This window comes from Lutra lutra, chromosome 1 (assembly GCF_902655055.1).
Source record: "Lutra lutra chromosome 1, mLutLut1.2, whole genome shotgun sequence".
Lineage (NCBI taxonomy): Eukaryota > Metazoa > Chordata > Mammalia > Carnivora > Mustelidae > Lutra > Lutra lutra.
In genome coordinates this window covers 196375297-196391997 of record NC_062278.1, presented here as the reverse complement: position 1 = coordinate 196391997, position 16701 = coordinate 196375297, and the positions used below count along the sequence as shown (strand labels likewise).

At 34.9% G+C, this 16701-nt stretch overlaps 1 protein-coding gene across 9 annotated transcripts in view; it reads right to left on the bottom strand.

Annotated features, from left to right (window-relative positions):
- The window catches only part of CFAP20DC (CFAP20 domain containing), a 254309-nt gene that overhangs the window by 162173 nt on the left and 75435 nt on the right, over positions 1-16701 (bottom strand). For all 9 annotated transcript variants that reach the window (XR_007120850.1, XR_007120851.1, XR_007120852.1 and 6 more), the window contains exon 5: positions 7792-7906. Coding sequence is in view for 6 of the 9 variants with exons in the window: in XM_047690656.1 (XP_047546612.1) it covers positions 7792-7906 (115 nt within the window). In the remaining 3 variants the exon portion in view is untranslated. The remainder of the gene's footprint in view (positions 1-7791; positions 7907-16701) is intronic.

The following is a 16701-nucleotide window of genomic DNA, read 5'->3' as shown; positions in this document are numbered from 1 at the left end:
CCCTTGTATTCACAGAACATACTCTGTATGATTTCAGTCTTTTGACTGATTAATATAGCCTAACATATCATACACCTTGGGTAAACCAGAGCGCATCTGAATGTAGTGTGTATTAGGCAGTTATAAGATGGTATGTTCTAAAAATGTCAAACAGGTCTGGTTGATTGATAGCATTTTTCAAGTTTACCGATTTTCTCTCAATATCTAAGAGGGGAGTGTTGAAATCTTCATATAAAATTGTGAATTTATGTTTCTCTCTTTGGTTCTGTTAGTTTTTGCTTTATGCATTTCCAAGCACTATTACTAGGTGTGTATATATTTAGGTTTGTTATATCCTCTACATGATGATTAAACTCCCTCATCATTATGAAATGTGCCTCTTTACATAATATTCCTTTTCCTGAAGTCTACTTTGATATCAATATAGCCACTCCAGCTTTCTTATGGTTAGTGCCTGTATAGTATAACCTTTTTCCTTTTTAACTTTTTCACCTGTGTCTTTAGATTTAATATGCATTTCTTATAAACCATATACAATTGTGTCTTGATTTTAATTGAGCTAATAATCTCTGTCCTTTAGTTGGGGAGTTTAGCCCATTTCCACTTAATGAAATTATTCCTATATATGAGTTTAAGACTATCATCTTGCTATTTGTTTTTAATTTGTCTCATCTCTTCTTTGTTTAGTTCTTTCCTATATTCTTTTGGATTGAATATCTTTTTAGTGTCCCATTAATTTAATCAATTGGCTGATTAGTTATACTCTTTTATTTTTTCAATCACTGTATTAGTCTGGAATATAAATCATTAACTTACCACAATCTAACTTTGAGTAATATTAGAATATCTCATGTGTAAGAATGTTAAAAAAGCATACTGATATTTTTACCATTCTTTGTGTTACTGTCATATACTTTACTTCTACACTGTTAGTATTTTTGTTTTCAACAAATACTTTTAAAGAAATTATGATATGAATAAAGAATCTTTTAGATTCATCTATGTACTTTTTAAAGATTTATTTATCTATTTGAGAGAGAAAGAGAGCAAGTGGGAGAAGGGACAGAAGGCGAGGGAGAGAGAAAGAGAGAAGCAGACTCCCTGCTGAGCTTGGAGCCTGATGAGGTGCTTGATATCACAACCCTGAGATCACAACCCTGAGATTACGACCTGAGCCAAAATCAAGAGGTGAACACTCAAGCCACTAAGCCACCCAGGCACCCCCAGATTCGTCTACATATTTATCACTACTGATATTCTTCTCTCATTTAGATCCACATTTTCATCTTTTCATATTTTTTTCAGTCTGAAGAAATTCCTTTGATATTTTTCTAGTGCAAGTTGCTAGCAACGAATTCTCTAGCACTTTTTAGTTTCAGTGTTTTTATTTTGCTCTAATTTTTGAAGAATAGTTTCACTAGATACGGAATTCTAGGTTGACAGGTTAAAAATTATTTTTTTTTTTTACCCTAGCATCATTCCATTGTCTTCTTTATTTCATTGCTTCTGAGGGGAAGCTTGTGATATATTTTATCAATGTTCTCTAGTGAATAATGTCATTTTTTCTTCTGCCTACTTTTTAAGATTTTCTCTTTATCATTGATTTTCAGCAATTTAGTTATTACATACCAGGGCATGATTTTGCAGTGTTTTTTGTTTTTTAAGTTATGATATACCATTGTGTGGGTTGCTACTGTTTTTGAGAGATCTCCAGCCCTTGATTTGTTGAGCTTATTGGATCTGTGAGTGTATTTTTCAAATTTTGAAAAATTCCAGTCATCATTTCTATAAATTTTCTCATGCTCAATCTCTCTGTTCTCCTGTTACTATGTCAATTACACACATATTAGATTGGTTGATATTGTTTCTCAAGCCATTCAGACTGTACTCATCTTTTTTTTTTTGAGGTCCCCCCCACACACTGTCCTTTGTTTGAATAGTTTCTACATTCCTGGGTCAATTTTACTGATATCTCTGGTATTTAAGTTGGTGTCAAGTCCATCCAGTGAATCTCAGTGCCATTTTCTCAGTTTTTGTTCTTTCTTTTTTTAATTTACTTTACTCTTTAAGTATCTTTCATATCTGTCCTCCTCTTCTACTTCTTTGCTACTACACTAATGCAGGCTTATATGTCTCACCTAGACGTCTGTGCATTGCCTCTTAATTGGTCTCTTCCTCTAGATCTCCACTGATATCATACTTATTTTCTAGAATGCAGATCATATTGTAAAATTTCTCCATGTTAAAAATTGCTTTAAAAATTTCTAATGGACTAAAATTCATATATCTCAACATGACTTTCAAAGCTCTTCATGGTTTTGTCTAGCCTTCTTTTCTAGCAGTATAATTCCATGCATTTGAATCAGTTAATGGATCAACTGTGACATAAATTTTCATACTATTGTTTGTGTGTATTTATAATTTAGCATAAATACCTCCAATGTAATAATCCCCAGCTTGGCTAGGCAAGTTTGATAATTTCCTTTAGCAGCATCTGGTTCCCAAGACTAGTATGGTGTTTACCAGAGACCATTATCATTAATTATTTATGTGTTTGCCTCCTCTGCCATATTATATTCACCTTTGGATTCCTATCATTTGTCACAGACCTTGACCTATAGTAGGAGCTCAATAAATATTTGCCAACTGAAATGAACTTTAAGTTCAGAAGTTTATTGTGACACTATATTCCTAATAAACATGGATTTATGTCAAGAGAAAATAGTAAAATAACAACATTATCAACTAACGTTAATCGAGCACTTATAAAAGCTTGGCACTATTCTAGGTAATAACTCTTAAAATCCTAACAACTCCTCCAGGAAGCAGGTTCTATTAATTTCTCCACCTGATGAGAAAATGAAGCAGAGAGAGATTAACTGACTCAGCTAAGGGCCCAGATAGGAAGTGATGACTAGAATTTGAACCACTACAAGCTAGCTCTAGAGGCCACACTTCAACTCTAACAATATCCTCCTGTCTGTTCATGTGATTTAAAAATGGGGGTAATCATCTGTTTTCCAGAACAAACTTATTTTTATGTAGTTGTTCTTACCTCACATAACTATTCAGGGACTTCAGAGGAAGACATGGAACTACTTTTCTTTCCCTAAATTTCTTAAACATCTATATTAGACTGACAGGTAAGTAGAGAGAGAAAAACAAATATTTTTAAATGATATTCTCATGGAGGAGATGAAAACATTTGCAAACCTTCAAATAAGTACCAGAAGCATTCTAGGTTGGATGGTTTCATTAAGGGACATTCTCTAGCATATTAAATATATATCTAAATGACCTTGGTCTGAATAAACTTGTTTCCTCCACTCCCTTCTCATTCAGTAACATTCAAGAAATTAAATACTACTAAAAATCAAAAATTTCTAAATCACTGACTTTACTGGGAAAATGATCTTTGAGGGGAAATTTTAAAAACATTATGCCACACTTTCAGTTTGTAATAAAAGCTATAACATATTCCATCAGAGTCATGCTCAAGAAAGTACAATTCTTAAAGAGTAATTTTATCCATTTAAATGACAAACACTGGGTATATGAGTGGTAAAGGATACTAAAAGATTTTGGCATTGTAATTTATCATACCACTTCATTATATCTCCAATGAATGATTCATTCTCAATGATATTTCATACCTGAACTTCCTATTCAAATACAATTAAATTTACTGTACATTAATATATACTTTGGTAGCAAGACATTGATGTTCATCTGATACTATCACCAACTAATTAAAATTATATTGAAGAAGAAGTAAGATTGATTTCAGTGAGTCTTGACTAAGTGGCTACCTCCATTGTTTAATCTGATGGTTATTAAATTTTCAAACTGTTCTTGCCATTGAAAACCTCAGTTAAAACTATAAATTGTTGTAATTTAAATATTTAAGTGAATTCTTCAAAATTAAGAAACACGAAAAATAAAATTTTTTATTTGAAAGTTTGAACATTTAATGGTAACTGGAATAGTAGATGTGATGTGGTCTAAGAATATTTGTTGCCTTTGGCTATGTAAAGGTTTTAGCTAAAGAACCAAGGCAAAGTGGACCATTTGGCAATTATCCTCTAAACTGGGGTTACAAACTCTATCTCTAGAGGGCCTAGGCAGATAACTTAAATGAATGAAGCAGGAATCATCTGAGTGTACCTGCATTCCTTATATGAGTGGAAAAACTAAACTTTACAGCAGAGCTTAAAGCTCTGTTAAAAGCATGTGGTTGCCTCTCAGCTCCAACTGACTGCTCACTGCACAAGAGACAATACTGATAACTTCTGATTTATAAATGTTAGCTGAAGAACTTTAAAAATACTGTGTTCAAGGTTTACCCCCAAACTATCTATAGTTCCTAAAAAGTAGAACTGAAGAAAGTTTTGGCAAAAGAGTAGAGAACTAGAGCAACACCACAGCAACACCAAGGAGGGCCCTAGGGATGGCATTTTGAATGGGTGGAGTGTTCTCTCTTACCTTGCTTCTCTCCATAGAAAATTCCCCTAAAATGGCTCAGCTTTGATTTGATAAGGGCTCAACGGTAATAGACTAGATTAACAGTGGAAATGAAAGACCCTTTGCTACTGTAGCATCTCTTTGATTGGGAGGAAACTGAGGGGAAAGGAGTACAAGTTTTAGATTTGAATTTCTTAATATCTGCTTGAACAGTACAGAATATTTCTGGAATCATCAAGTGCATTTAGAAAGATCCATGACAAACTCATTTGTTTTATTTCCCACATCAGGAGGCACAGTAAGAATTGCCTATTTGTTCAACAAGTATTTATTGAGCACTTACCATGGGCCATGTTCTTAATGGGACTAGGGATAAAAGTCACATAAAACATGCTTGTAGTCTAAAGGTGGGGAGATAGACAAGCAAACATGATTCAAGCACAGGGTGAAGAAGTGTTACAAGGATTATGAAGTAGTGAATAGCAATGGTGAACTGTAACCTAAATAGCTATTCCACAGAGGGGAAATCATGGAGGCATTCCTGGAAGAAGTAGCAACAAAGAGCAAATCAGAGCTATAATCCTTACCTAGGGCTGAGACTGTGCAAGGCATTGTTCTAAAAGTCAGTATGTTTATTTACTTGCATTAATCTTCCAACAACTTTAATAGGAAGTATATCTCAAATTATCTGCACTTTATAGATGAAGAGAATGAATACAGGAACTGGTCACATAACTAGTAAGTGTCAGAATTCAGATACCATGCTCTTAAGCCCTACATATAGATTAGAACATATTACAAGTAGGTATGACTTGGTGATTTTACTGGAATGGGGTCAGTATAGAAAAAAATACCTTTTTTTGCTTCTTGCTTAGGACTGTCTCAAATGTATGTAAGCAATTCTTTCTAAATTCGGCCACACTCAGAAAAAAAATTCTAGATATGTTATGACTGTTTTGCCTTTTGAAATTTAGCATAAGCTCAAGTTACCTAAAATAATGACCTGTTTGCTTTCTTCACACCAGGATTTAAAACTACATATAACTATTCTCCATTGAGTCATCCGACTAGAGGGTGGGAAGTTGAGGTAGATGAGTTACAGAACACTGTCCCACAGGACCTATTACACTTTTCAATTTATTTTTATTTTTTTAGTTTAAGTAGTACATTTCTTAAGCCAGTAGGTACCTGGGGCCACTGGCACATATTCATCTGACTCATTTATTATATAGGAAATATAGATCAGTCAAGTTCACTTTCTATCTCATCAAGGTTTGTAAAGAAAGGTAATATTTTATCTTCAAATACTGTATTCCTACAAAGGTCACTACATGACAAGCATACTACTATGTGTGTGTCGATGATATCCATGTACAGAATGATCAGTTCAGATTTTAGCAAATATTTAGAACTTCAATTAGTTAACTGGCAAAGGTAACTGAACTCACAAAAGCAAGGTAATGACAGATTTTATTTATTAACCACACACAGAATGGAGTATTGGTCTTGTATGATTTAACTCTTGGAAACTGGCTAATGTTGAAATCTAGAAAATCTTAGATAAATAAGGAAATCAATACTTAAACATAGAAGGGTGAATGCAATTTAATATAACTGTAAATGAATTATGCACCACTATTACAGACTCCAAGTGTGACTAACTATACACTTACCACTGTAGTGGGAATTACATGGCGAATTACATGGCCTTCTTAATGTTTTTAAGTTGCTGGAGTCCTTTTATTTCTACTCAAAGAACTCCCTCTAGCATTTATTGTAAAGCAGATCTAGTGGTAATGAATTCCCTCAGCTTTTGTTTGTTTGGGGAAGTCTTTATCCTCGCCTTTATTTCCGAAAGACAGCTTTGCCAGGTATAGTATTCTTGGTTGGTCTTTAATTTTTTCCCAATATTTAGAATATGTCATCACCTTCTCTTCTGGCCTGAAAAGTTTCTGTTGTGAAATCTGCCCATAGTTTTATGGGAGCTCCCTTTCTTTTCTCTCGTTGATTTTAAAATTCTTTCTTTGATTTTTGAAAACTTAATCATAATATGTTTGTGTAGTCCTATTTGTGGTCGTTTGGGCCTCTTGGATCTGAATACCTATTTCTCTCCCCAGGTTTGGGGAATTTTTCACCATTATTGCTTTAAATATACTCTTTGTCCCTTTCTCTTTCTCTTTTCCTTTTAGAATTCCCATAATGTGACTATTGCTTATTTTCCTTAAGTCTCATATTTCCCATAGGTTTTCTCTACTCATTGCCATTCCTTTTCCTTTTTTAATCCCAACTGGATAATTTCAATTGTCTTGCCTCCTAGGTCACTGATTTTTTTTTCCCTGCATGGTTCAATTTGCTTTTGAAGCTCTCCACTGAATTCTTCAGTTCAGTTACTGTTATTTTTCAGCTCTAGAATTTCTATTTGTTTATTTTTGATGGTTTCCAATCCTTTTTCAAACATCTTGTGCTGTTCATGGATTGTTTTCCTAAGTTCACTTAGTTGTCTGTATGTATGTTCTTGTAGGTCACTAAACTTCTTTAAGAAGATTATTGTGAATTCTTTGACAGGTCACAGATCTCCATCTCTTTAGGATCAGTTACTAAAGCTTTATTAGTTTCATTTGGTGGTGTCATATTTATGATCCTTCCTTACACTGGTGTCTGTGCATTTGAGGAAGTGGTTAAAGGCTTCTTTTAAAATAAATGTATTTGAGCCCCCAAAGAGGTGAGTTGATTTATTGCTTATTGCTTATCTACTCATACCTTATCACTGATTTAGGTCTTAGGGGTTACACAATAGGCATAAAATCTCCCAACCTATACCTGACTGTTATATTATAGGACTGATGTTTCCTTAAGGCTATTAAAAAAATCTGGCAACAATGATTAATCATTTTTTTCTCCAAACATGTACCAATTTCCAGCAATTATGTTTTTGTTCATACTGTTCCTTCTGCTTGGAATGCTTGGCTTCCTATCTTTAGCTGTTGAAATCTTACACTCTTTCAAAGGCCCAACTAAATGTAGTCTTCTTCATGTAGCTTTTCCTCATCCTGTAGTCAGATGGATTTCTTTCCCTTTCATAGTACCAGTAGACCTCTTTCTACTGTGCTTACCACCAGTTTTGGTGATATTCTAGATGTTCAAATAATTATATTCTGCCACTTAGTAGATTTTAAGCTCTCTCATGGGAGAGAAAGGAAGAGTATGAATTTTATTCATTTTTTATATGACCATGGTACTTAACAAAGTACTTTATAAACAGAGTAGGCCCATAATTATTATTTGTTGAAATGAATTTAATATTTTAAGCAGCATTCATATGGCACTTACAATTTTGCGCTTGATCATGAAGAGTGGGATTTTTGCATGAAGAGGAGTTGAGGACAGTTCCTTATGGACCGTTGATAAATACAATCTTCTTTTAATGTTCCCTAAATCGGTAATTCTGAAAAAAGAAAGAAGAGAGCAAGATTCGCATGAATATAATAACTACTTTGAATAATCATCAAAATGATATAATTTATCATATAGGCCCTTTGCAATAGGGAGATCAAACACAGAATTTAAGAATTGCCTTTCTTCTCTCAAGAAGTAATAAAATTTCTTCCTTAAATTCAAAGTGCTCACAAGCTTGAATGTATAAATTCACTTAATATGCTAATTTATTTCAGTACTCTACACTAGATTTCTACAGTCTTCTAGCCTACGAAAAAATTCAATTTGTATGAACTGAGAAACTGCTAGCCTTTAATAACCATGCCTGTTCCAGCCCCTTAAGCTTGTGTTATCTTGGGACATACTGTCACCTACTAAATAGGAAAACATTATGGGTTTCTTTCCCTAAAAATGCACCTGTCATTTTATATAGGCTCTTAGTCTGCTTAGAGACAGACTCAAAACACTGACTGTCGGTTTCACTTCCTAAGCACATATCTTCAAACCGGAATTATAATACACAAGTTTATTGCTCACTATTCAGGTCAAGTCACAGTGATACCAAGGACACTGAATTTGAACATCTTTAATAGATTTAGACCACAGCCATGATCATAAAGATTAGGTTTGCTTCAAATTGATAGAGGACCATTTTTATGTTCTGCTTCCTTTAGGTCTCAGAGGTAACACAGCAGGCTTAAAATCTCTAAACCTGTCTCAGGCTGCTATATGGTAGAGTTGATGCTTATTAAAGACTGTCTTTTTAATCAGAGAATAGTGATTTCCCCCATTTTTAGAAACTTTGTCTAGATGTACAAACTGCTAATTTTCTACAGTCAGTAATCCCTCAAGGTGACAACATCTCACTCAAATGAATTGCTACCAATATTTATAATGTAATTAACTATTTGAAAAGTCAACAAATCTTCTTCCATACCTCTTCTCTCCCCTTCCTAAATTCTATTCTCATTATTTCTTCTTTCTAAAATACATATTTATAGAAAAATTATTATTGAACAATGTTAAGATTAAGTACAGTAAAAATTAGATGAGATGATTTCAGAGTATGCCCCAGACCTAAAAATTCTACTGCACCTGCACCAAAAAAAAAATACCATAATTTCATTTAAAAAGCAATAAATCCTTTCAAACCAGAGTCAGAGGTAAGGTTAAGATGCAAAAGGATTAAGTCTACCATAGCTTTATATTTAGATGTATAAGTAAATGTAGTCTGATTTTTGCCCCCAGGCAGTGTCTTCAAAGTGAGATGAGCACATGAGGAGGTGGGGTGGTACACAATCATCTGCTTAAGTACAGAAGGAAACTGTTCTGTCTTTTATCCTGCCCTTTTAAAATGTTATCTTTTGTGCATATTTCATTATATAGTAGCACAGCAACATATTCCTGTTTTCGAAATAAATGAACGTACCTATGTGGTTAGTGTGTTCAAACATTTTACCAATAGGGTACAGGTTCAAATATATTTGGGAAGAATTGTCATGTTATCAAGGCCTCTTGTGTAAGACATTCTGATTAGGGAAGAGAAGGAAAGACTACATAGGGATTTTGTAAAGGGAAAGGGAAGAAAAACTTCCCTTGTATTATACAAAAAGTTTGGCTGCATAAACCAAAAACTGTTTTATTAAAAGTTTGCTTATAGAGATACACATCTTTTGTCAGATATATGCATTGTGATTATTTTCTTCCCTATTATCACAATGATATCTTTTGTTAACCTTTTATTTGGAAATAATTTCTCACAGAAAGGTATCAAGAATAGCGCACAGTGGGGCACCTGGGTGGCTCAGTGGGTTAAAGCCTCTGCCTTTGGCTCTGGTCATGATTCCAGGGTCCTGGGATCAAGCCCTGCGTCGGGCTCTCTGCTCAGCAGGGAGCCTGCTTCCCTTCCTCTCTCTCTTGCCTGCCTCTCTAACTACTTGTAATCTCTAATAAATAAATAAAATCTAAAAAAAAAAAAGTGCACAGAGACTCATATACACTTGTCTAAATTAGCTTAATGATACCTTTTGATTAGCAGAAGTTTTTAATTTCATGAAGTCCAATTTATCAATGTTTATACTAGTATTTTCGATGTCCTAAAAAATTTCTGCCTAGCCCAAAGTTGCAAAGAAGGTACTTTCCAACATTTTCTTCTGGATCTTCATAGTTTTAGGTTTTACATTCTATGATCTGTCCAAGATTAATTTCAGTATTGTGTGAGGTAGCGGGTGTGGTCTTTCTGTATGTTTATTCAGTTGTCCCAGCACTATTTGTTAAAGATTCTCCTATTCCACACTGAAATGCTCTGATACTTTGTTGAAAACCAGTTGAATATATATGCATGAGTATGGATCTATTTCTGGGCTTTCCACTGATCCATTTGTTTCATTTATCCATTCATCTACCAATGTCACACTGCCTCAGTCATTGTGGGTTTATAACAGGTTTTGAAACTAGACAAAGAAACTCTTCAACTTGGTTTTGTTCAGGTTTGTTTGGCCCTTGTTTTCCACAGATTTTAGGACCACTTATCGTTCTCTATAAAAATGTTCTGAGTTTTGGATTGTGTTGAATCTACAGATCAATTTGGGGAGCACAATATTGAGTCATCCAATTCACTTACATATATAGCTTCTGCACTTATTTAGGCCTTGTTTAATTTCTTTCACAATGTTTTATAGATTTCATTTTATTTTATTTATTTATTTTTTTAAAGATTTTATTTATTTATTTGACAGACAGAGATCACAAGCAGGCAGAGAGGCAGGCAGAGAGAGAGGAGGAAGCAGGCTCCCTGCTGAGCAGAGAGCCCGATGCGGGGCTCGATCCCAGGACCCTGAGATCATGACCTGAACCGAAGGCAGCGGCTTAACCCACTGAGCCACCCAGGCGCCCCAATATAGATTTCATTTTAGAAATCTTGCACATCTTTTATTAAATGTATTTCTAAATATTTTGTTTTTTGACATGATTGAAAATGAATTTTAAAAAATTCACCAGCTAAATGCTACTAGTATAGAGAAATTCCAGTGATTTTTGTATGTAATTATTTCTGTGAACTTGTTTAATTCAAATAGTAGTTTTAGTAGTTGTAGATTCCAGAGGATTTTATATATAAACAATCAAGGATTTTATATATAAAAAGCATGTCTTCAGTGAATAAAGACTTTTACTTCTGCTCTTCTCAATCTTTATAACTTTTATTTTTTTCTTGTATTACCACACTGAATAGAACCTCCAGCATATACTAAACTGAAGTGATGAGCACAGAAAACTCTATGTTCACTACGTTTCTATTAAATGTGATGTTAGATGTAAGTTTCCTTTATCAGATTTAATATATTCTTTTCTATTTCTAATTTTTAAAGTTTTTTTTTTTTTTAGTCATGTAAGGGTGTGGAATTTTGTCAATGTCTTTTTTCTGCAACAATTCAGATCCTATTGTTCCTTTATTCTGTCCATATTTTGAATTATACAAATTGATTTTCAAATGTGAAATCAACCTGGTACTCTTGGTATAAATTTCAATTATGCTAGCATTTTGTTGAAGATTCTTACATCTATGTTCATGAGGGACATTGGTTTGTAATTTTCTCATAATATCTATGTCAGGTTTTGATAACAGAGTTAAGTTAATCCTACAAAGTGATTTGGGAAGTGTTTCTTCCTCCTATATTGCCAGAAAATTTGTTTAAAATGGTACTAGTTTAAATGTTAATAGAATTAATCTACGTCTGAAGTTTTCTTTGTGGGAAGATTTTGGTTATACATTCAATTTAATAGATTAGTAGGTTATTCAGATTTCTAATTTTTGTTTTAGTTTTGATAAATTGTGACTTTACTGCCATAAAGTTGTTCATATTATTCCCTTTATTATCTTTAAAAAAAATTTTTTTTATAAACATATAATGTATTATTAGCCCCAGGGGTACAGGTCTGTGAATCGCCAGGTTTACACACTTCACAGCACTCACCATAGCACATACCCTCCCCAATGTCCATAACCCCACCACCCTCTCCAGACCCCCCTCCCTCCCTTTATTATCATTTTAACATCAGTAGCACCTATAGTTATATTCCTTCTCTCATTCCTGACATTAGAAACTTGTGATTTCTCTCTTTTTATTAATCAATCTGCTTTGGTTTATTAAGCTTATCTTTTTAAAGAACAGCTCTTGGCTGCATAAAATTTCTCTATTCTTTGTTTTCAATTTTATTGATTCCTGGTTCTATTTTTATTTCTTCTACTTACTTTGGGTTTAATTTGTTATTTTATCCCCCAGCTTCTTAGGATGGACAGTAATTAATTTTAAACTTCTTTTTTTCCTCATACAAATATTTAAAGCTTATAAGCTTTCCTTCCGCTCAGCATTATGTTAACTGTCTCCCACAAATTCTAGTATATTGTATTATAATTTTCATTCGGTTTGAAATATTTCCTAATTTCCCTTATGATTTCTTCTTTGAATCTTGTGCTACTTAGATGTGTGCTATTTAATTTCCAAACAGTAGTCTTTTCTATATATTGCATTACTATTGATTTTTAATTTCATTCCATTGTCGTCAGAGAACATACTTTATAAAGTTTCTTTTCTAAAAAAAAGGTAATAAGACATTGTATGATTCAGCATATGACTGAATGGTCTACATGCACTTTAAAAAGTTGATAACTGCTTTCCCTAAGTCTACTCTATACTGATCTATCATCAATTTCTCTTTAGGGCACTCTTTCATATTTCTGAGCAGTTCTGGCACCTAGATCCCAGTTTTCTTCTGCCAACATTCTGGATAACTTTATCTACCTAGAGAGCAAAATTTAATTTAAAACAAAACCTATTCCACTATGATAACTAACACATCTATTCTAACTTTAAGGTCTCCTATTCCAATTTTCTTCCTAATTTCATTAATTCATTTTACCAGCATTCAGTCAATGCCTCAGTAGCACAACACATTATATGAGAGGGGGTAAAAATAACCATTCTTTTTTTTTTTTTAAGATTTTATTTATTTATTTGTCAGAGAGAGAGGAGCTAAAGCGAGCACAGGCAGAGTGGCAGGCAGAGGGAGAGGGAGAAGCAGGCTCCCTGCCAAGCAAGGAGCCCGATGTGGGATTCGATCCCAGGACGCTGGGATCATGACCTGAGCCGAAGGCTTAACCAACTGAGCCACACAGGCGTCCCCAAAATAACCATTCTTAAGTAGCAGTTTTTAGCACATTTCATAGACATTATCTTACTAAGTCTCACAAAAATCCTTCACTGAAGGCAGTATATTCATTCTCCATTTTGTAGATGGGGAAACTAGACTCCAGAGATTTAGGAAGCTACTAATACTATTACTATGTAAATACAGCTAGTAGTAACGGAGTGTTAAAACTTATCTCTTCAAAATCCACTGTCATTTCAATGATATGACAGTATGGTCATTACCATTACAGGCTGAATTTCTTTCATTCGTTTATGCTGAATCGTTTACGCTGAATGGCCACTATTTGCTCCATGCTGTGCTAGCACTGACAAGAGTGCCTTGATGTCCATCTTCAGAGAACCACAGCTAAACACTTCCAAAACAATACTTGTTCATCTGATGAAAACCATTCTTCTCTTCTCCCCTTCTCACTCTTTTAAATACCATTTCCCACTCAATTCTGGATTCCAGTCTGGATCCAATTACCCAATAGGTCACAAACATGTGTCTTACAACCATGACCCATGTAAAGCCTCCTGAAAGGACGATGCAAAGCTAGCAAGATGAATGTACTCAGCTAGAATGTGGTAATTTATCCAAAGAAAAAAAAATCTATCAAGCATCAGAATTTTTTTTTTACTTGATCAGAACGAGAGATTTATGCTTCAGTACTTGATGTATGTATTCCCCAAAGGAAAGGTAACAATATTTTTATTAAATATTAATTACTTATTGAACATTTTCTATATGCCAACACTGTATTAAGTATTCTATATGCATTATCTCACTTAATGCTCCCACAAATCTTACAAGATGCCTACTATTATTACCCCTACTTAACAGATGAGGAAACTAAAGCTTTAGTTCCCAAAGTTACACATCTAGCAGAATCCAGATTTAAACTCAGATCTAAATGATCCTAATACCTATATTCTTAACTACATGCTGACTTTCTTTTGGGCAGATAGTGCCAAAAAACATATCCACAGTAGAATAATCTTTGCTCCTGGGAACAAAATATTTAATATCTTGTAGATAAGACTCCTATCCTTTACTGTGTTTGGATGGACCGAGCCTATGTTTGCCTTTGTGTGTGTGCCCGTGTGCACACACATTCCGTTGACAAAGTCTTCCTTAAAAATTTGTAAACAATAGCAACAACAACCACCACCACCTTCTATGATCCAGGAACTCTGATCTTACAATTAAAACCTCATGGGCTAATCTTGCTTTCTTTATTTCTATGTTCTTATAGATTACTTCACTGTCCCACCACAGGCCTCATACACTTACTCAATGTCCTCTCAGTTATCAGAGAGGACCTCTGTGAATCACTGATTGTTTCCTGTTTTGAACATTTGGGCTTCACTGTTCCAATTAGCTGTCAGATCCTATCAGAGTCATCTTTCTAGTAGTTTCATGTCTATTTTTTCTTTACTTTTCTGTAGCCACAATTCTCAGTCATTTATTGCTTTCAATACACTGGTCTCTCTGCCTCCACACTTTTGCCTCTCAGTCCATTCTTCATGTGGACCAGCCATGGGGACTGAATGTCACCTCTTGGCTCTAATTTCTTTGGCATCCTATAATCTAAGGAATAAAGCCCGAGGTTCCTTATCTTGTTATTCAAGGACCTCCAGAATCTGACCCTTAGTCACTACTCCATTATCATTTTTCACCACATTCCTCAATGTACTCTCTGCTCATGTCAGACTTCATATAATAAGGAGTTCAAGACTGAAACCAGAGGGTTGCAGAGAAACCAGGTGAGAACATCAGCAAGGACTGAAATTGCAGAATAAAGCCAGGGTTGGTTTTGAGGAGTCTTAAATATGAGATATCAAGAAGAGCTTGATGGGGCAGATAAAGGCTATACTTAATAAACAGAAAAGGATGGAAAATGAAACAGAAACATCTAAATCCCTACCATTTGCCAGAACCTCCACTCAATTTCACCAATGTTATCTCATTTATTCTTTCCAACAATTCTTTTGAGATAGAAATTAATAATCATATGTAGTGATTATTACCAATGTAGTGAGAGGTTTAGAGATATTAAGCCATTTGTTCATGGTCTTGGAGCTAGTATGTGGCAGAGCCAGTAATCTATCTAAAAAGATAAAGCCAGAGGAATAAAGGTACATTATTTACAAGTTTATCTGACAATTCTAAAGGATGGCAGTGCATGGCTTAGTGTTTTTGAAAGGTTTCCTGCTTACCAGGAAGGAAGAGTTGAGTCACTGGCCTACAATCCATTCAACCCCTTTACTAAAGGGTATTCATTCTAAGAGAAAGGTAACGAGCCAAAGCTCCTTGTAAACATGACTGACCTCTGACAAATACATCAGTGGTGTTTATTAGAGGGGAAGCCTTAATAGAAGGTATTTTCTTTTTTCTTTTTTCAGGATGTACCTGATCTTTCTAAGATTGCTTTTGGTTAACAAACTTGGATCCATGCACTTATGGGGCATGGTTCTTTGGAAAATGTCACATAAGCTAAAAGTGTAAGAGCTCCCTTTGGGTGAGCAATATTCTCAGGTGTTGTCCTCTCAAATACTGTTTAGAGAAGTCATCTGTTCAACCTGGGCCAAAGTACATTTAGAAAGAACTGGAGAGCTACAATGGTTGTTCCAGATCTCTTGTTTCACGTGTCTATCAGCACTGGCTAAGATCTCTGATTCTTTTGAGTCTGTTTGACAATCAAAGCCTTTGCACTATCTCATATACCTGGTTGAGCTGTGCAACCTCTTTAGGAAGCACACCTTCAAAAGCAGAAGCTGAGAAAAGAACACAGTTGCAAGTGGTTTATTGGACAAGTGATTTCATGACACAGGAGTGAAAAAGAGGGAGAGTAAGACAACAAAAGAGGAAAAGCCAAGATAAGAATACACTGTCAACAACACTGCTATAGACCACAGGGACTCCATTTCACTAGAATATCCATGGAGACATGTACAGAATGCCTCCCAGAACTGTCCACTTGAAGAGTAGGAGGTGGGAATCTATATCCACTAACTCCTAACACTGAGTGGTTAAGGGTTCCCTCAGGGGGCCTACCACCCTCGTATTTCCAGGCTATGCCTGTCTGTGGGTAGAGTAGTAGGCTCCCACAGCATCAAAGAAGATCCCAGATGGTACTTGATATGGTATACTATCCAAGCAAACTTGCTCCACACCACCCACTGCAGCCACAGCTGATATCAGAGGTGGAACCACAGGACGTGACATGGAACAGTGGAGTGGGCTGCCACAATGACAATACCAGGATGTTTGGTACTTAAACATACTCCATCCTTTCATATTTCCATGCCTTTGCTTATGCATTTCCCTTGGAAAGCCCCTTCTCTCATTCTGCCAACTGAAATTATATTCATCCATCACAGTTTGGGTTGAAATCCTACATCCTCCTGGAAAACATCTCAGATCTCCAAATTAAAAATAATTACACCATTTTTTGACTTACCACAGCATGTTTTTCAACTTCTATTATTGAATTTCTTTCATTCCCCTTTGGTGTTCTAGGTCAGTAACTATAGCCCACTTTATGGGCCATAATCTGATGCAAATATGCAAATCTTTTCCTTTGTTTTCATGGGTGAATAACATGTGGTCCTA